General features: G+C 42.2%; 1 protein-coding gene across 2 annotated transcripts; it reads left to right on the top strand.

Annotated features, from left to right (window-relative positions):
• The first annotated feature begins 2,010 nt into the window (after positions 1 to 2,010).
• On the top strand, positions 2,011 to 18,226 carry LOC106597187 (tetratricopeptide repeat protein 19, mitochondrial). Of its 2 annotated transcripts, none has more exons than XM_045714461.1 (10): positions 2,011 to 3,966; positions 4,270 to 4,345; positions 4,608 to 4,718; positions 5,097 to 5,135; positions 7,168 to 7,224; positions 9,249 to 9,310; positions 9,690 to 9,784; positions 12,283 to 12,437; positions 15,347 to 15,509; positions 17,380 to 18,226. In XM_045714461.1, the coding sequence occupies exons 3-10, from the start codon at positions 4,614 to 4,616 to the stop codon at positions 17,538 to 17,540; spliced, it is 837 nt and encodes a 278-aa protein (XP_045570417.1). In that variant the 5' UTR covers positions 2,011 to 3,966; positions 4,270 to 4,345; positions 4,608 to 4,613; the 3' UTR covers positions 17,541 to 18,226. The 2 variants fall into 2 exon arrangements, with proteins under 2 accessions (XP_045570417.1, XP_014043888.1); XM_014188413.2 differs by having other exon boundaries at positions 4,254 to 4,345.

The following is an 18,226-nucleotide window of genomic DNA, read 5'->3' as shown; positions in this document are numbered from 1 at the left end:
TGAAGTCTTTTAAACGGTAGCCTTAACTAAAGGGATAGAATCAAGACGTGGGAGACTTGGCTATGTTGCATACAGAACCTGTATATGAAATATAGTGGGGAAAAGTGGAAGGTTTGAACGAGAATACAAATTCAAAGATTGTCTACTTTTCTATAGCCTACTCATTTATTTATGAAGCTAGCATTTCAAATTTGTTAAAATTAATTAGTGGTGAAGAAATGATAAAAAGTATAGATTGCACCTTTATGCATCTTATAACAAAAATATATAAAACCATAAAACTTTATGGTGCGTATTGCTTTTTTGTTTTTACATTTACTGAGAATTTAAATATTATTTTGAAATGATATCTTAAATAATGCGAAGAGGGGTTTGTTCTCTGCCACACTTCATTTTATGGATAAAGAATCTGCCATGAAAAATAAACAAATTAACAATGAAAGTTAAATCAGGGTCCATATAATTTGGTTAAAAATAAAAGATAATATCAGAATCTCTCAGATTAACATTAATAATAGTTTCTTTAAAAAATAAAATAAAATCTTCTAACTCACTCCAAACTCTTCTGACATAAGAACAGTCTCAAAATAAATGTCCAAGAGTTTCTGGGTCACAATCACAAAATACACATTTGTTATCAATAGCTATTTTAAATCTGTGTATATAAAGGTCTTATTATTATTATTATTGGCCATCTACCGAAATAATTTTCTCACAGAGATATACGTTGATAAATGGCTACGACAGGTTGTCATCTATCAACAGATATATGTAGTATACCCAAGTTTATTGAGGTTTGTCTGTTAGAAGGGCGCAAAATGTACACGTTGCCCCAGTTCCATTGATTTCAATACACTACCGATGTGAGTGATTCATTTGCGCACGCTATTGATTATAGTAGAACAAGTTAATCAATTCCACTCTTGAGTGGCCGCTTGGTAAATATTGGTTCGTGTGCAGTTCATAAGGTACCAATTTAGCAAAATACAACTAATCTAAACACAAGTGTGTGTAGGGAGTAACTTTTATGTATTCGTCTTCAAAATATCTGGATTTATTTCAGCATATTGATTAGGAATTTGGACATCTAAAACCGGTGTATTGACAGTCGGCCATAAATCAAACAGCCATGACAACCGGAAGCAGCAACAGTACAATTTGAAATGTATGTTTTAGGACTATAAATGGTACTTAACATTATTTTTTTCTACAGAATTCTACGGTATCAGATAAAAACTACCCAATGAGCCCAAAAACATGCTATGATTTATTGATTGTTATTATTGTAATGAAACAGGCAGGGAGCAGGCCTCGAACCCTCGACCTTCTAGCCCGAAGTCCAGCGCGCTATCGACTGTGCCCCAAAATAATTCTCCAGCGGCAGAATCGATATACGCGCTTATAAACCCAGGGTCGTTACATTATATTGGTGAAACTGTGACAATATGTTTGTCCTGGCTAGATGTAGCCATCTAACTCGCTTTCAATACAACCTGGCTAGCTAACATCTCTGCTACAGTAGCTGGCATTGGAGGGCTGACTGTTATAATTTAAATGTAACCTTTATTTAACTAGACAAGTCAGTTAAGAACAAATTCTTATTTACAATGAGTTTACAGGGAAACAGTGGGTTAGTTGCTCAGTGGGTTAGCTGTTCAGGGGCAGAACAACAGCTCGGGGATTCGATCCAGCAACTTTTTGGTTACAGGCCCAACGCTCTAACCACTAGGCTACCTGCCGCTCCATTAACGTGTATTGTGTAGTGCAAAATAAATAAATGAATGATTCAGTTATGTTGGTAATTAGTCTCTTGGTAGCATTCTGCCTTTTCCCTACAGTTTTCAGCGATTAGCTTCACCCACGACTGGCTCATATGCTACACCCGAAGTACATTCAATTCCAAAGGAATGCTGCATTAGTCTTTCAGTATTACGTTGCAGAGGCAGTGTTTTCGGTGTTCTAGGTGGTCAAATTGCATGCGAAGACTTGACAGAAATAGTAGAAAAAGGTGAATGTTGAACATTATTTTATTACTTTTTTTTTTACACACACAAAAAAAAACGTTTACATAAGAACAACTTACACACACAATCATACACCGACTACATCTCATCTTCCCAGACCAGCATGCTCACAGCCCATCCCTAGTGCCTGCATTATTGTTTGCCACTTGGCCTTAAATTGTCCCAATTTGTTTTTCATGGTATTTCAATAATTAATCATTAGATTTTTCTATTGTGTCAATGATGGCGGATTGATTGACTTCCAAGTTTGTAGTATACCTTTTTTTCGTGATGAGAATCGTCCAGCCCATTGGTTATCTCACTACACCCTCATATGCCATGTCTTGAAATATGCAGACAGACGGATTAAAAGTACATTTACATTGTAATAATAGACAGCCAATTTTCTAGTTTCGCCCACAATTTCCGGCCTTTTGTAGCATTCCCAGAAAGCATGGATTAATTGCGTTCATATATTTTATCGGCATGCTTCTTGTACTTGATTTAATATTTTTTTAGTATGTTATTTACAATGTTACTTATTTTATTACTATGACACCATTGCACTGTGTGAGAAGTCTGCAAGGCCATGACAATACAATTAGATTTGACTGGGATTTGATTTGTAGTCACTAGTGTCGCTGACCCGGAGAACGGCGGGCCATGGGCGGTTGGGCTGCGTGAGGAAAACGGCACGGTGAACGCGAGCTATGTACTATGACACCGTTGGCACTGTGTGAGACGTTTTCTTTTCTAACGGAGATGTACATTTGAATCACCTGTAGTGTACAGCAGCAGTCATGTTCCAAACAACTGGAAACTCAGAAGAAGAAAAAAATAATACGAGGTCAAATAATGACGTCAGTGACCTTCAGATCGGAGCTCCTGAAATGTTCCGAGTTCACAAGTTGGATGACCTTTCAAATCGATTTTTCCCAGTTTTGAGCGCACTGAAGTCGGGAGATGTATCCAAATCCGAGTTCCCAGTTGTTTTGAGCGCACTGAAGTCGGGAGATTTATCCAAATCCGAGTTCCCAGTTGAACGCGGCAAAAGGCTTGTGGGTAGCTGGTGCTTCAGAGGGTAGCTACCAGATAGCTTAGAAAAACGAATTGGTTGTGTAATTTATAATGCATTTTGTTTTTGTTCGGTACAAACTTGCTCCCAATTTAAGAAGAAATACCCGTAGACGTTCGTTCTCCATTTTTGAATTGGAGATCTCATGCTGGTAACGCTAGTCTGCTGTCGTCTTTTCCACTGCCCTGAAAATCTCATCAAACACTGTTGTTTAATCGTTTCTGATGCTCCTCTGCTACCTTCTTTCCCACTGTCCCAAATAACTCAACAGCTACTGCTGTTAATCGCTCGGTAATAAACACATTCAACAGCTGTACTATAGACATTTTGGACAAAGTACACTTCAGATGCTCATAAACAAAATCAACTGAAGGTAGTCGTATTGACCGCGGGCGCAGAGAATCACTTCCGGGACAAGTTTTTTGGTATTGCCCTTCAAAATAGAAAATATTGATGTATTCAATACATATGCGAAAATATAGTAATTATTAAGAAAATAATTAATAATATTGTTATGTACAAATTCCCTTTTTATGTTTAACGCTTTTTGATTACAAAGAGTGACGTGTTTTGGTCTTCCACCAAAACTTCCCGACTGAATTGTAACGTATTTTAAAATGGCGTTACCCGCTGTCACTCGTGCGGTCTTTGCTAATAGGAATCAAATAAAGCAATTTATGTCAGAGGGCTCCCGCAACCTGTCTTTAGGTAGTCGAGTTCATGCGAGGACACAGTCATTGAAATGTCTGAAATGGACGACTTCTCAATCGAATGCTGTCCATGCTACTGTGCACGGAAGGTCACCGCTATACCGCAGCTGCGAAAGCAATGGCGATGAAAATAGTCGCGCTACTAGTAACTGGACTTATACAATGGGGAGTGTAATTGGTAAGTAAATTATAGTTACGTTAGATGTGTTTAAAATACTCTTCCCTAGTGTGTGTGTGTGTGTGTGTGTGTGTGTGTGTGTGTGTGTGTCATTGTCAGTACATGACACTTCTACCAAGAGACTATCGTCGATAATGTTTTACGTTGATGTGCATATGATTTGCATCATTATGGAGTCCTTCAACATGTCATTACAAGAACGTGGTTTAACGTTCACAACCGGTCATTTGAGTCATTGAGTGACCTAAATGTTTTGTGATATACATCCCCCTCCTTCTCGTTCATAGCGTTCTCTCTCTTCAGCAAAGCTGAGGAGGACACCAGAACTGATGCCCAGAAGAAAGAAGATGAGATTATTTTACTTTTGAAGAGAGCCAAGGTAACTAACTGTCATTGATTCAGGTAACTTCTCAATCCAGTTTCTACCTAGAATCTTAATCTAAAGTACCATGCAACTGTATTTGCCAAGAGATGATATGAAATCTTCTGAATCTAAGTGTCATCAACGTAACAGCATTTTAATTGTTTCAATTCAGACCCAAATGTTTGTCATATCTGTCTTAGACATTATGTTTTGATGAAGTGTCATGTCTTTACATGTACATGTCTTCTGAGTAATATTGGTGTGTGTTGTGTTAAAGCTCAGTATGATGCGGGGGCAGTTGCATGGAGCCAATGGATTCCTCCACCAGGCCATCGCGTTGGCCCACCAGTCTAACAATACACAAGCTATCATCTACACCTACAGCTTGGTAAAAGCCTTGACTATTTCACAGGATGTTTTTAACTTGTTCAAATGTGCTTCAAACCCAGTGTTATTAGCCTACACAGTGAACTTGTGGGAACACGTGGTTGACTAGACTTATTTGACACGTGATTGATCTTTGCTTCTGCTGTGCATTACAGAGTGAATTTAAGAATCGCAGCCTCTTGCAATAGTGATATTGCACACACATTGATCCATGTCGTGATAACGATAGTTTTGAGGTATCACTCAATACACTTTGATGGAGTAATGTGCTTACTCAGGAATTTCTGTAAGCATTTTTTTGAATGTAATGCCATGGCATTAATGCCACAAACTCAGCAGCACATCATTATTGTTGTTTTATTGTCCCCGGTCTCTACAGATGGCGAACCTTGCCTATGTCCAAGGTCATCTGGATAATGTGAGTAATAGCAGAGGTCGCCACTCTTTCTCTTCTCTTCAGTGAACCCCCACCTGCTGTCCCACTTTTGGAATCCTGCTTAAAGTTAAAATCTGCAAGGAGGACTGCCACTATTGACGTTTCCTAATGTACAGTGGGGGGGGAAAGTATTTGATCCCCTGCTGATTTTGTGCGTTTGCCCACTGACAAAGAAATGATCAGTCTATAATTTTAATGGTAGGTTTATTTGAACAGTGAGAGACAGAATAACAACATAAAAATCCAGAAAAACGCATGTCAAAAATGTTATTAAATGATTTGCATTTTAATGAGGGAAATAAGTATTTGACCCCTCTGCAAAACATGACTTAGTACTTGGTGGCAAAACCCTTGTTGGCAATCACAGAGGTCAGACGTTTCTTGTAGTTGGCCAGCAGGTTTGCACACATCTCAGGAGGGATTTTGTCCCACTCCTCTTTGCAGATCGTTTCGAGGCTGACGTTTGGCAACTCGAACCTTCAGCTCCCTCCACAGATTTTCTATGGGATTAAGGTCTGGAGACTGGCTAGGCCACTCCAGGACCTTAATGTGCTTCTTCTTGAGCCACTCCTTTGTTGCCTTGGCCGTGTGTTTTGGGTCATTATCGTGCTGGAATACCCATCCACGAGACATTTTCAATGCCCTGGCTGAGGGAAGGAGGTTTTCACCCAAGATTTGACGGTACATGGCCCCGTCCATCGTCCCTTTGATGCGGTGAAGTTGTCCAGGCCCCTTAGCAGAAACCCCCCCCCCCCCCAAAGCATAATGTTTCCACCTCCATGTTTGACGGTAGAGATGGTGTTCTTGGGGTCATAGGCAGCATTCCTCCTCCTCCAAACACGGCGAGTTGATGTCAAAGAGCCCCATTTTGGTCTCATCTGACCACAACACTTTCACCAGTTGTCCTCTGAGTCATTCAGATGTTCATTGGCAGACTTCAGACGGGCCTGTATATGTATTGTTGAGCAGGGGGACCTTGCGGGCGCTGCAGGATTTCAGTCCTTCACGGCGTAGTGTGTTACCAATTGTTTTCTTGGTGACTATGGTCCCAGCTGCCTTGAGATCATTGACAAGATCCTCCAGTGTAGTTCTGGGCTGATTCCTCACCGTTCTCATTATCATTGCAACCCCACGAGGTGAGATCTTGCATGGAGCCCCAGGCCGAGGGATATTGACAGTTCTTTTGTGTTTCTTCCATTTGTGAATAATCGCACCAAATGTTGTCACCTTCTCACCAAGCTGCTTGGCGATGGTCTTGTAACCCATTCCAGCCTTGTGTAGGTCTACAATCTTGTCCCTGACATCCTTGGAGAGCTCTTTGGTCTTGGCCATGGTGGAGAGTTTGGAATCTGATTGATTGATTGCTTCTGTGGACAGGTGTCTTTTTTACAGGTAACAAGCTGTGGTTAGGAGCACTCCCTTTAAGAGTGTGCTCCTAATCTCAGCTCGTTACCTGTATAAAAGACACCTGGGAGCAGGAAATCTTTCTGATTGAGAGGGGGTCAAATACTTATTTCCCTCATTAAAATGCAAATCAATTTATAAAATTTTTGACATGCGTTTTTCTGGATATTTTTGTTGTTATTCTGTTTCTCACTGTTGAAATAAACCTACCATTAAAATTATAGACTGATCCTTTCTTTGTCAGTGGGCAAACGTACAAAATCAGCAAGGGATCAAATATTTTTTTCCCCCACTGTATGTGTTCTTCAAAGGAGGGCACAAATTGAGAAGAGCCAATTGTCTTAGCATTTTTTTTAAATCCTGTTTTTGTTGATGTCTGTAAGCTGGAGGTGAAGATGATGTCATATTGTGGGGTCTACCTTTGAAACCATTCAGTTGTACTAAGCTCATGAGGCATTCATAAGTATTTTCTTCAAGAATTCATGGTACATTATTCATTGAAATGACAATTGAGCAGAGGTTAATGTGATTGTACCTTTTTTTTTTTTTAATGCTTGTGTTTTGAGCTGTTTTGCTGACTTCCAGTGACCCCTGTGCTCTTCTCCCCCAGGCAGAGAAACTGTTCAAAGTGGCCATGAGTTTCATGTTGTCCGGAGGAACACCACAGGTGAGGGTTTGTTGTGTGTCTAAGTAAGAGGTTAATAGTAGAGGTCGACCGATTTATGATTTTTCAACGCCGATACCGATTAATCGGCCAATTTGTTTTTCTTATATATATATATATATATTTGTAATAATGACAATTACAACAATACTCAATGAACACTTATTAACTTAATATAATACATCAATAAAATAAATAAACATGTTCAATTTGGTTTAAATAATGCAAAAACAAAGTGTTGGAGAAGAAAGTAAAAGTGCAATATGTGCCATGTAAAAAAGCTAACGTTTAAGTTCCTTGCTCAGAACATGAGTCTTCAATATTCCCAGGTAGGAAGTTTTAGGTTGTAGTTATTATAGGACTATTTCTCTCTATACCATTTGTATTTCATATACCTTTTGACTATTGGATGTTCTAATAGGTACTTTAGTATTGCCAGCCTAATCTCGGGAGTTGATAGGCTTGAACAGTGCAATGCTTGAAGCATTGCGAAGAGCTGCTGGCAAACACAGTAAAGTGCTGTTTGAATGAATGCTTACGAGCCTGCTGCTGCCTACCACTGCTCAGTCAGACTGCTCTATCAAATCATAGACTTAATTATAATATAATAGCACACAGAAATACGAGCCTTAGTTCATTAATATGGTCAAATCCGTAAACTATCATTTCGAAAACAAAACATTTATTCTTTCAGTGAAATATGGAACCGTTCCGTATTTTATCTAACGGGTGGCATCCATAAGTCAAAATATTCCTGTTACATTGCACAACCTTCAATGTAATGTCATAATTATGTAAAATTCTGGCAAATTAGTTCGCGACGAGCCAGGCGGCCCAAACTGTTGCATATACCCTGACTCTGCGTGCAATGAACGCAAGAGAAGTGACACAATTTCCCTAGTTTAATATTGCCTGCTAACCTGGATTTCTTTTAACTAAATATGCAGGTTTTAAAAAAATATGTACTTCTGTGTATTGATTTTAAGAAAGGCATTGATGTTTATGGTTAGGTACATTCGTGCAACAATTGTGCTTTTTTTCGCAAATGCGCTTTTGTTAAATCATCCCCCGTTTGGCGAAGTTGGCTGTCTTTGTTAGGAAGAAATAGTCTTCACACAGTTCGCAACGAGCCAGGCGGCCCAAACTGCTGCATATACCTTGACTCTGTTGCACAGAACGCAAGAGAAGTGACACAATTTCCCTAGTTAAAAGAAATTCATCTTAGCAGGCAATATTAACTAAATATGCAGGTTTAAAAATATATACTTGTGTATTGATTTTAAGAAAGGCGTTGATGTTTATGGTTAGGTACACATTGGTGCAACGACAGTGCTTTTTTCGAATGCGCTTGTTAAATATCCTGTTTGGCGAAGTAGGCTGTGATTCAATGATAAATTAGCAGGCACCACATCGATTATATGCAACGCAGGACAAGCTAGATAAACTAGTAATATCACCAACTATGTGTAGTTTGATTATTTTTTTTTTATAAGATGCGTTTAATGCTGCTAACCTTACCTTGGTTCCTTGCTGCACTCGCATAACAGGTAGTCAGCCTGCCACGCAGTCTCCTCGTGGAGTGCAATGTAATCGGCCATGATCTGTGTCCAAAAATGCCGATTACCGATTGTTATGAAAACTTGAAATTGGCCCTAATTAATTACCCATTCCAATTACTCGGTCGACCTCTAGTTAATAGCGTGGTAAATATATAAAAATGTATGCACGCATTACTGTAAGTCACTTTGGATAAAAACGTCTGCTACATGGCATATATTTTATTAATAGTAGAGGAATAGAATTGTTGTGACATCTGGACAGTAGAGTCGCTGGGTACTGAAGCAGCTTTTTGATTTTGAAATGAAGAGGACTATCTATCTATTGTTCATTTGAGGAAAGGAGGACTGTCTGGGATAGTTTTAGGCTCAGCTCCGTCAATTCAGAAACCATTGGTCGGTGCATTGTGGTCCAGACACTCAATGCTATATTGCTACTTCAGTCTTTTTCCCTCTCCCTCGGGTTCAAAGGATGACAATGGGGTCATTGAGATGTCCTTGAAGCTCGCTACCATATATGCCGGCCAGGAGAAGTAAGTGAACTTCTTCATGTGGGTTTAAATGGACGTTGGAGCAATTGAATCAGCTTCAAGGTTTAAAGCAACCAAATTAGTTCTAGTGGTCCTTACCTCTTAAATAATGGACATCATTTAAATTAGGAGGCACCTTTTTGATGTATACTTTTAATAGATACAAATACGTTTCTGATAGGAGCCAGCCAGCTTAGATGAAGATTGTGCCTATACAACATTAGAAGGCCTCTACCCAAAGGTTTTCAGTTGAGAATGTTATTTTTTTTCTGCGGTTGGTTGTAGTCCTGTATTATAGGACTACATTTTCATGAACCACCCCCCAGGTTCTACATACCACGGTGCACCATTTACCAACTGTAACCCGTTTGTTTCTTCTCAGGAATGACTTGGCAAAGATGGGTTTCCAGTTTTGCACTGAATCCCTTGAAGCCAAGTTGGAGAAATTCAATGAACTTCCTGCTGAGGAGCAATCGGGTATCTAACGACCAAACCTTCAAATAGTTTTAGCTGTAATAGCATAAGATTGTGTGTGTGACTCTGGATGATGTCATCATTATGTTGTCATCCAGAGTCACATTTTGATTTATTTTCCAAGCTATGGCACACTACTTTACATACAGAAGGTTTTTAAAAGGGCAAAATAGTTTGGTCTGCTTTGTTTTTTTGAATTTTTTGTCATTGAAAAAATTATCACGATACTGGTATTTTCACAGCCCTAATCAGGATCCTCATCTATCTCCTGTCCAACACTGCTCGTGTGTGTGTGTGTGTGTGTGTGTGTGTGTGTGTGTGTGTGTGTGTGTGTGGCACAATGCTGTCTGCTAAAAATGCATATCACTTGACTCAAACTTGCCTGTAGCTCACATCATTATCACAAATCTAGGCTTACATTTTAGTCAAAACAGTACGGTCTTGGTCTGACCCGCAAAGCAACACACAAATCTTTAATGCTAAGAAAAAAATATTTTTTTTGTTATAAGATGCATAAAGGTGCAATCTATACCTTTTTTATAATTTCTTAACCACTAATTAATTTTAACTTATTTGAAATGCTAGCTTCATAAGTAAATGATCAATTTCAAGCAACTTTGACATGTCACCATTTCTGGTGAGCTTGCAAAGTAAACCATTACTATTCTTGATCACCAAACAATTTTTGGAGCTGCATATTTATTTATTTTGGCATTCCCCTACACTGCACCCCATCCTATATCTGTACAGCAAATCAGCAATCTGTTCGCTAGCTCGCTGACCTGTGTTGATTGACATATTGCTGTTCCAATCAGAGGGCTGAGTGTACGATTCGCTAGCCAGTCTGTTGCACGTTTTCTTTTGCAAGGGCGATGCTGCAGCTAGTGTCTTTGGCTGTGTAGAGAGTAATCCACAGACACTCTGTGCCACAAAATTCAAGTCATCAGTCAGTCAAGTCCCGAGCCTTGAGGCTCCAAGTCTCAAGTTATTTTATTTTCTGTCGAGTCTCAAGTCCACAACTCGGGTATGATCAAATCGTCACTGTAGGAACAACATGCACTTCCTGATGAACCAACCCAGAGACAGTCAGTATATTCGTTACATCCATGATACAAACAGCTATAAATTCTCTTGGGAGATAACGGGGTTGTTCGTTTGATCGTAAGCTATTCTCGGTCAGGAGAACATACCCTTAAGGGTTTGTACATTCCTAAAATCACACCATGAGTTGTTGATCATAAAACATACTCTTCCGTGCCACTGTTTTTCCCACAAAGCTCTTTTACCTTTTCTGCGTGATGTACCTACAACCCCGTGGGCTGCGTTGCTTGATCAAGCACCTCCCCTGATTAACATAATCTGTCTCACGGAGACTTGGTTGTGTCTTGTATATCTGATAGGAAATCTGAGCTCAAAGTTTATTGTCTAGGGACTGTACAGTAGCAGGTGATATACTAGAAAGGGGAGGGTGGTTTTAATTAGAATAGAACTTTAGCTCGCCTTCCCCTCCTCTGGTGGCATCTTCTTTGAAAAAGGGCTCTCGTAAGCAATGGAACTGCTTTGGGTAGTCTAGACGGAGTATCCTTCTCCAGGTAAAACTAATTTGTCTTGAGTAATCTCAATCTGATGTCCAGAATTGCTTGTCGGTGATAGGGAATAATACTAGAAACCTTCTGATCAAATAAAGTTAAAAAAAACATTTTTTAAACTTAAAATAATCAAGAGTGCTAAATTGGCAGGGAGCTAGCAACAGGGCGACCATCGTCAGCGCCATCTTGTTTTAAAAGCCAGTCCATTGTACTGTTCAGTAAACAACAGACTGTCAGTTCATTGTAAAGTGCAGGCCTAGCCTCCTCTTCTCTAGCTGTGTTGGGCCCTATGGGGTCTTCTCTCTAGTACAGAGTGTGTGTGTGCGCGCTGTCCTTGTGCTCCTTTCTTTGTAAATGTTGTCCAATTACAATATGTAAACCCTGATAATGTCGTCTGTAATCCGGGGCGTGACAGAACAGCACAACAAACGCTGCTCCCTGTGAACTGAATGTCTCAAGCAGACTGATGTAGCTTTTCCTCTAGGACATTCCATGTGCTTTTCTCAGTCCCTTTTTTTTACTTTTCATTCTTAATCCTTCCAAATCAAGTCCCCGTCAATGACAGGCATTACCATTGCACAATGCAGCCACAACCATGCTTGAAATGATTGTGTGGCCTGGCTGGTGTAGTGGTGCTGTCTTAGGCTCACATTATGTACCGTGACGGTATAGGCTGGAATCCGGCCTTATACCCTGTAACGTAGAGAGAGGATATCGTTCCCCTTGGTCACCCTCTCACACTATCTGGTCAATAAAATCAGAACCATTTAAATAAAGAGGGCGACGTTATCTTCTGAAAAGTTCTGTAACCTTGCTTTTAGTATGGTGTGCATTCAACTTGTGACCTTTGACCTTTTGATATTGAGCTTGCTCACTGACAACATCCATCCTCGTGTTTCTCCCTCTCTTCAGAGGAGTTGCGGAAGGAGACCCGGCTCCTGCTGGGCCTGACCCTGGACTCCCACGCCCGCTACATGGTCGCTATACACCGCCTGAGCCAGGCGGTGGTGGACTACAAGCAAGCCTTGCTGATCTGTCAGGAAGAGCAGGGACAGACCCACCCACAGGTACCAGTTGGCCAGGAAGAGACCTGCACACAGGTACCAGGAAGAGCAGGGAGAGACCTGCCCACAGGTACCAGGAAGAGCAGGGAGAGAACCGCTCCGTTACCAGGAAGAGCAGGGAGAGAACCGCTCACAGGTACCAGGAAGATCAGGGAGAGAACCGCTCACAGGTACCAGGAAGAGCAGGGAGAGAACCGCTCCGTTACCAGGAAGAGCAGGGAGAGAACCGCTCACAGGTACCAGGAAGAGCAGGGAGAGAACCGCTCCGTTACCAGGAAGAGCAGGGAGAGAACCGCTCACAGGTACCAGGAAGATCAGGGAGAGAACCGCTCACAGGTACCAGGAAGAGCAGGGAGAGAACCGCTCCGTTACCAGGAAGAGCAGGGAGAGAACCGCTCACAGGTACCAGGAAGAGCAGGGAGAGAACCGCTCACAGGTACCAGGAAGAGCAGGGAGAGAACCGCTCACAGGTACCAGGAAGAGCAGGGAGAGAACCGCTCACAGGTACCAGGAAGAGCACCGCTCACAGGTACCAGCGAGAGACCCGCCCACAGGTACCAGGAAGAGCAGGGAGAGAACCGCTCACAGGTACCAGGGAGAGACCCGCCCACAAGTACCAGGAAGAGCAGGGAGAAACCTGCCCACAGAAGACTGATGTAGTCTAAATGCTTTGCAACCTATCAAATTTTATTGGTCACATACATGGTTAGCAGATGTTAATGCAAGTGTAACGAAATGCTTCTAGTGCCGACAGTGCAGTAAAATCAAACAATTCCACAACTATCTAATACACACAAACCTTTAGGGATGGAATAAGAATATGTACATATAAATATATGGATGCGCGATGTCATAGACGGTATAAGATACTTATATATATATATATATGAGATGTGTAATGTAAGATATGTAAACATTATTAAAGTGGCTAGTGAGTCTCTGTAGGCAGCAGCCTCTCTATGTTAGTGATTGCTGTTTAGCAGTCTGATGGCCTTGAGATAGAAGCTGTTTTTCAGTCTCTCGGTCACAGCTTTGATGCACCTGTACTGACCTTGCCTTCTGGATGGTAGCGGGGTGAACTGGCAGGGGCTCGGGTGGTTGTTGTCCTTGATGATCTTTTTGGCCTTCCTGTGCTGTAGGTGTCCTGGAGGGCAGGTAGTTTGCCCCCGGTCATGCGTTGTGCAGACCTCACTACCCTCTGGAGAGCCTTACGGTTGCGGGCGGTGCAGTTGGCGTACCAGGCGGTGATACAGCCCGACAGGACGCTCTCGATTGTGCATCTGTAAAAGTTTGTCAGGGTTTTAGGTGACAAGCCAAATTTCTTCAGCCTCCTGAGGTTGAAGAGGCGCTGTTGCACCTTCTTCACCACACTGTCTGTGTGGGTGGACCATTTCAGTTTGTCTGTGATGTGTACGCCGAGGAACTTAACTTTCCACCTTCTCCCTTCAATGTGGATAGAGGGGTGCTCCCTCTGCTGTTTCCTGAACTAGACGATCTCCTTTGTTATGTTGACGTTGAGTGAGGTTGTTTTCCTGACACCACACTCCGAGTGCACTCACCTCCTTCCTGTAGGTTCTCTTGTCGTTGTTGGTGATCAAGCCCACTCCTGTTGTGTTGTATGCAAACTTTAGGATTGAGTTGGAGGCGTGCATGGCCACGCAGTTATGGGTGAACAGTGAGTACAGGAGGAGGCTGAGCACGCACCCTTGTGGGGCCCCAGTGTTGAGGATCAGCGAAGTGGAGATGCTGTTTCCTACCTTCACCACCTGGGGGCGGCCCGTCAAAGTCCAGGACCCAGTTGCACAGGGTGAGGTTGAGACCCAGGGCCTCCAGCTTAATGATGACCTTGGAGGGTACTATGGTGTTGAATGCTGAGCTGTAGTCAATGAACAGCATTCTTACATAGGTATTCCTCTTGTCCTGATGGGATAGGGCAGTGTGCTGGGCGATTAGTCATTTAGTTAAGTTCTTTGCCTTCTTGGGTACAGGAACAATGGGGGGGCCATCTTGAAGCATGTGGGGACAGCAGACTGGGATAAGGATTGATTGAATATGTCTGTAAACACACCAGCCAGCTGGTCTGCGCATGCTCTGAGGACACGGTGAGGGATGCCGTCTGGGCCAGCAGCCTTGCAAGGGTTAACATTTAAATGAATTACTCACGTTGGCCACGGAAGAGGAGGAGGGCCGCGTCGGTGGCACTGTATTTTCCTCAAAGCTGGCAAAGGTGTTTAGTTTGTGTGGAAGCAATACGCCGGTGTCCGTGACGTGGCTGGTTTTCTTTTTGTAGTCTAATTGCCTGTATACCCTGCCACATACGTCTCTTGTCTGAGCTGTTGAATTGCGACTCCACTTTGTCCCTATACCGACATTTAGCTTGTTTGATTGCTTTGCGGAGGGAATGACTACACTGTTTATATTCGGCCATATTGCCAGTCCTCTTTCCATGGTTAAATGCGGTGGTTCGCACTTTCAGTTTTGTGCGAATGCCGCTATCTATCCATGGTTTTTGGTTAGGGTGGGTTTTAATAGTCACAGTGGGTAGAACATCTCCAATGCACTTACTTATAAACACAGAGTCATGTTATTCTCTGAGGCTGCCCGGAACATTTCCCAGTCTGCATGATCAAAACAATCTTGAAGCGTGGATTCCGATTGGTCAGACCAGCGTTGAATGGTTCTAGTCACGGGTACATCCTGTTTTGAGTTTCTGCTTATAGGATTGTAGGAGCAAGATGGAGTCGTGGTCGGATTTGCCGAAGAGAGGACCTTGTATGCATCGCGGAAATTAGAGTAGCAGTGGTCCAGTGTATAGGTGGTAGTTATGCATCTTGATGTTTTGTAACCTAGAAGTTCATCTGTTCTTACTTATATATTTATCTGGAAATTGTTTTCTGCTGTCCTGACTACAGTCCTTGGTGCTGATGAGTGACCTGGCCACCATCCTGGACATGCAGGGTCGCCACGACGAGGCTCTGCCCCTGGTGAAGCAGGCTGTGGAGCTGAGCAGAGAAGCCGGCCACCCTGACCAACATGTGCTGCTGGGAAACATGGCAGGCATCCTACTGCACAATGGTAAGGAGGGATGAAAATGAGGACAACTTCTAGGAGGGCCTTGGTTTCCTCCAACATGAACTTTTATTGTGAATTCGCTAAATAACTTAATGTAACTCAGTTGGTAGAGCATGGCTCTTGCAACGTCAAGATGGTGGGTTTGATTCCCGCAACCACGCATAAGTAAAAAAAAAAAAAAAGACTGCATGCATACAGTGATGTTGTGGTAAAAAAAAGTGTTAGGTCATGGTGAAAAAAATAACACTCCCTATGGGCATACTTTCAATATGTATTTCCACAGAAGGTGGGTAAACTGTTGAAAGAAAAAACAAGTGGGTAAACCTGTGTTTACCCTCCATTACACCACTGCAAGCATGACTAAGTCTCTGGATAAAAGTGTCTGCTAAATGGCATCTCTATGCATGTGCATGTGATCATGTGATGTGATCCCCTTGGCACAGATGTTTTTATTACCTTTATTTAACCAGGTAGGCAAGTTGAGAACAAGTTCTCATTTACAACTGCGACCTAGCCAAGATAAAGCAAAGCAGTTCGACACATACAACAGAGTTACACATGGAATAAACAAACAATAATACAGTAGAAAAATCTATATACTGCATGTGCAAATGAGGTAGGATAAGAGAGGTAAGGCAATAAATAGGCCATGGTGGCGAAGTAATTACAATATAGCAATTAAACACTGGAATGGTAGGATGTGCAGAAGATGAATGTGCAAGTAGAGATACTGGGGTGCAAAGGAGCAAGATAAATAAATACAGTATGGGGATGAGGTAGATTGGATGGGCTATTTACAGATGAGCTATGTACAGGTGCAGTGCTTTGACAGCTGGTGCTTAAAGCTAGTGAGGGAAGTAAGAGTCTCCAGCTTCAGAGATTTTTGCAGTTCTTTCCAGTCAGTGGCAGCAGAGACTTGTAGATGACCTGGAGCCAGTGGGTTTGGCGACGAGTATGAAGCGAGGGCCAGCCATCGAGAGCATACAGGTTCGCAGTATATGGGGCTTTGGTGACAGAGTAGAGTGTTGGAGGCTATTTCGTAAAGGAAATCGCTGAAGTCGAGGATCGGTAGGATGGTCAGTTTTACGAGGGTATGTTTGGCAGCATGAGTGAAGGATGCTTTGTTGTGAAATAGGAAGCCGATTCTAGATTTAATTTTGGATTGGAGATGCTTAATGTGAGTCTGGAAGGAGAGTTTACAGTCTAACCAGACACCTAGGTATTTGTCCACATATTCTAAGTCAGAACCGTCCAGAGTAGTGATCGAAGAACACGCATTTAGTTTTACTTGCATTTAAGAGCAGTTGGAGGCCATGGAAGGAGTGTTGTATGGCATTGAAGCTCATCTGGAGGTTAGTTAACATAGTGTCCAAAGAAGGGCCAGAGGTATACAGAATGGTGTCGTCTGCGTAGAGGTGGATCAAAGAATCACCAGCAGAGAGAGCGACATTGATGTATACAGAGAAGAGAGTCGGCCTGAGGATTGAACCCTGAAGCACCCCCATAGAGACTGCCAGAGGTCCGGACAACAGGCCCTCCGATTTGACATACTGAGCTCTTATCGGAGAAGTAGTTGGTGAACCAAGCGAGTCAGTCATTTGAGAAACCAAGGCTGTTGAGTCTGCCGATAAGAATGTTGTGATTGACAGAGTCGAAAGCCTTAGCCAGGTCGACGAATACGGCATTTTGAGTAGGTGCAGCTGCACAGACGTTAATGACTTTTACGACTGTTGATCATCTCTGTAGTGTTCACTAGGGCGTGCAATAGAAAACAACAATGTGTGTATTTTTTGGAGAAGGCCAATCACAGGTAATCCCACCTGTTTTTCTTCTGTTTCGTGCCATAATGAACACAATCCTTGTCTCCTTCTAGATCTTTTTGAGGAGTCTGTGAAGGTGTACAAGGAGGCCCTGGCTCTGGCCCAGTCTGCAGGAGATGAAGAAGCAGTGGAGCAGATACAGGAGGGACTGAAAGAGGTGGGCAACAGGAGGAAAGCACAGAAGGCAGAAGCAGCCAAGAATAAGACGGACTGACCAGTTGGATCAACTAAACTAATCTTATTAACACAACCCCAAGCAATCTCTCTGAACTCGTCTGTGCTGAAGGGATCGGAGTGGTCAGTGTTAGCACCAGTTATGGAGTACAGGGCATTTAGCTCAGAAAGAGAAGAACAAACACAATAACACTGTCACATTACAACAGATGTCTTGGAACAGTTTCTTACAATGGGCAATTAACAATTTCGTCTGTATTGTGGTCTGTTTGTTGTCAGATTGGCTTAAGATGTAAGGGGAACACCTCAGGGCTTAATTAAGTCGATGGCCAGAATTCAATCCAAGGTGTGTTGTCGACAAGCGTAATTGTACTTGACTTTTAAATTATGACTTTATATTTACTTTTGTGCTGGCATCTTCAGAGTTTGTCATGAATGCGATCTCTCCACGAACGTCGAGGGGAAATGCCTTTTTACAAAGGCACATTGTCGACAATGTGTCTTGTTTGAATTCCATCCTGAATGATGGTGCCTTAGTCTGATGACTTGCCATTGCTATCTGAATCACTATAAATGAAACTAAGATATGTAAATGTTTGTATATACAAAATGTTTTATGGGCTAGAATGTGACATAGGACTTAACTGGCAGCTTCAAGAGTGAAAGGCCTAATCAATAACCTTTGTGTGAACAGAGATGTATCATAATAAAAACTCTGAGATGGTA

The sequence above is a fragment of the Salmo salar genome, chromosome ssa03, assembly GCF_905237065.1.
Source record: "Salmo salar chromosome ssa03, Ssal_v3.1, whole genome shotgun sequence".
NCBI lineage: Eukaryota > Metazoa > Chordata > Actinopteri > Salmoniformes > Salmonidae > Salmo > Salmo salar.
Note: the sequence above shows the minus strand (reverse complement) of the source record. Positions and strands in the feature narration are given on the sequence as shown.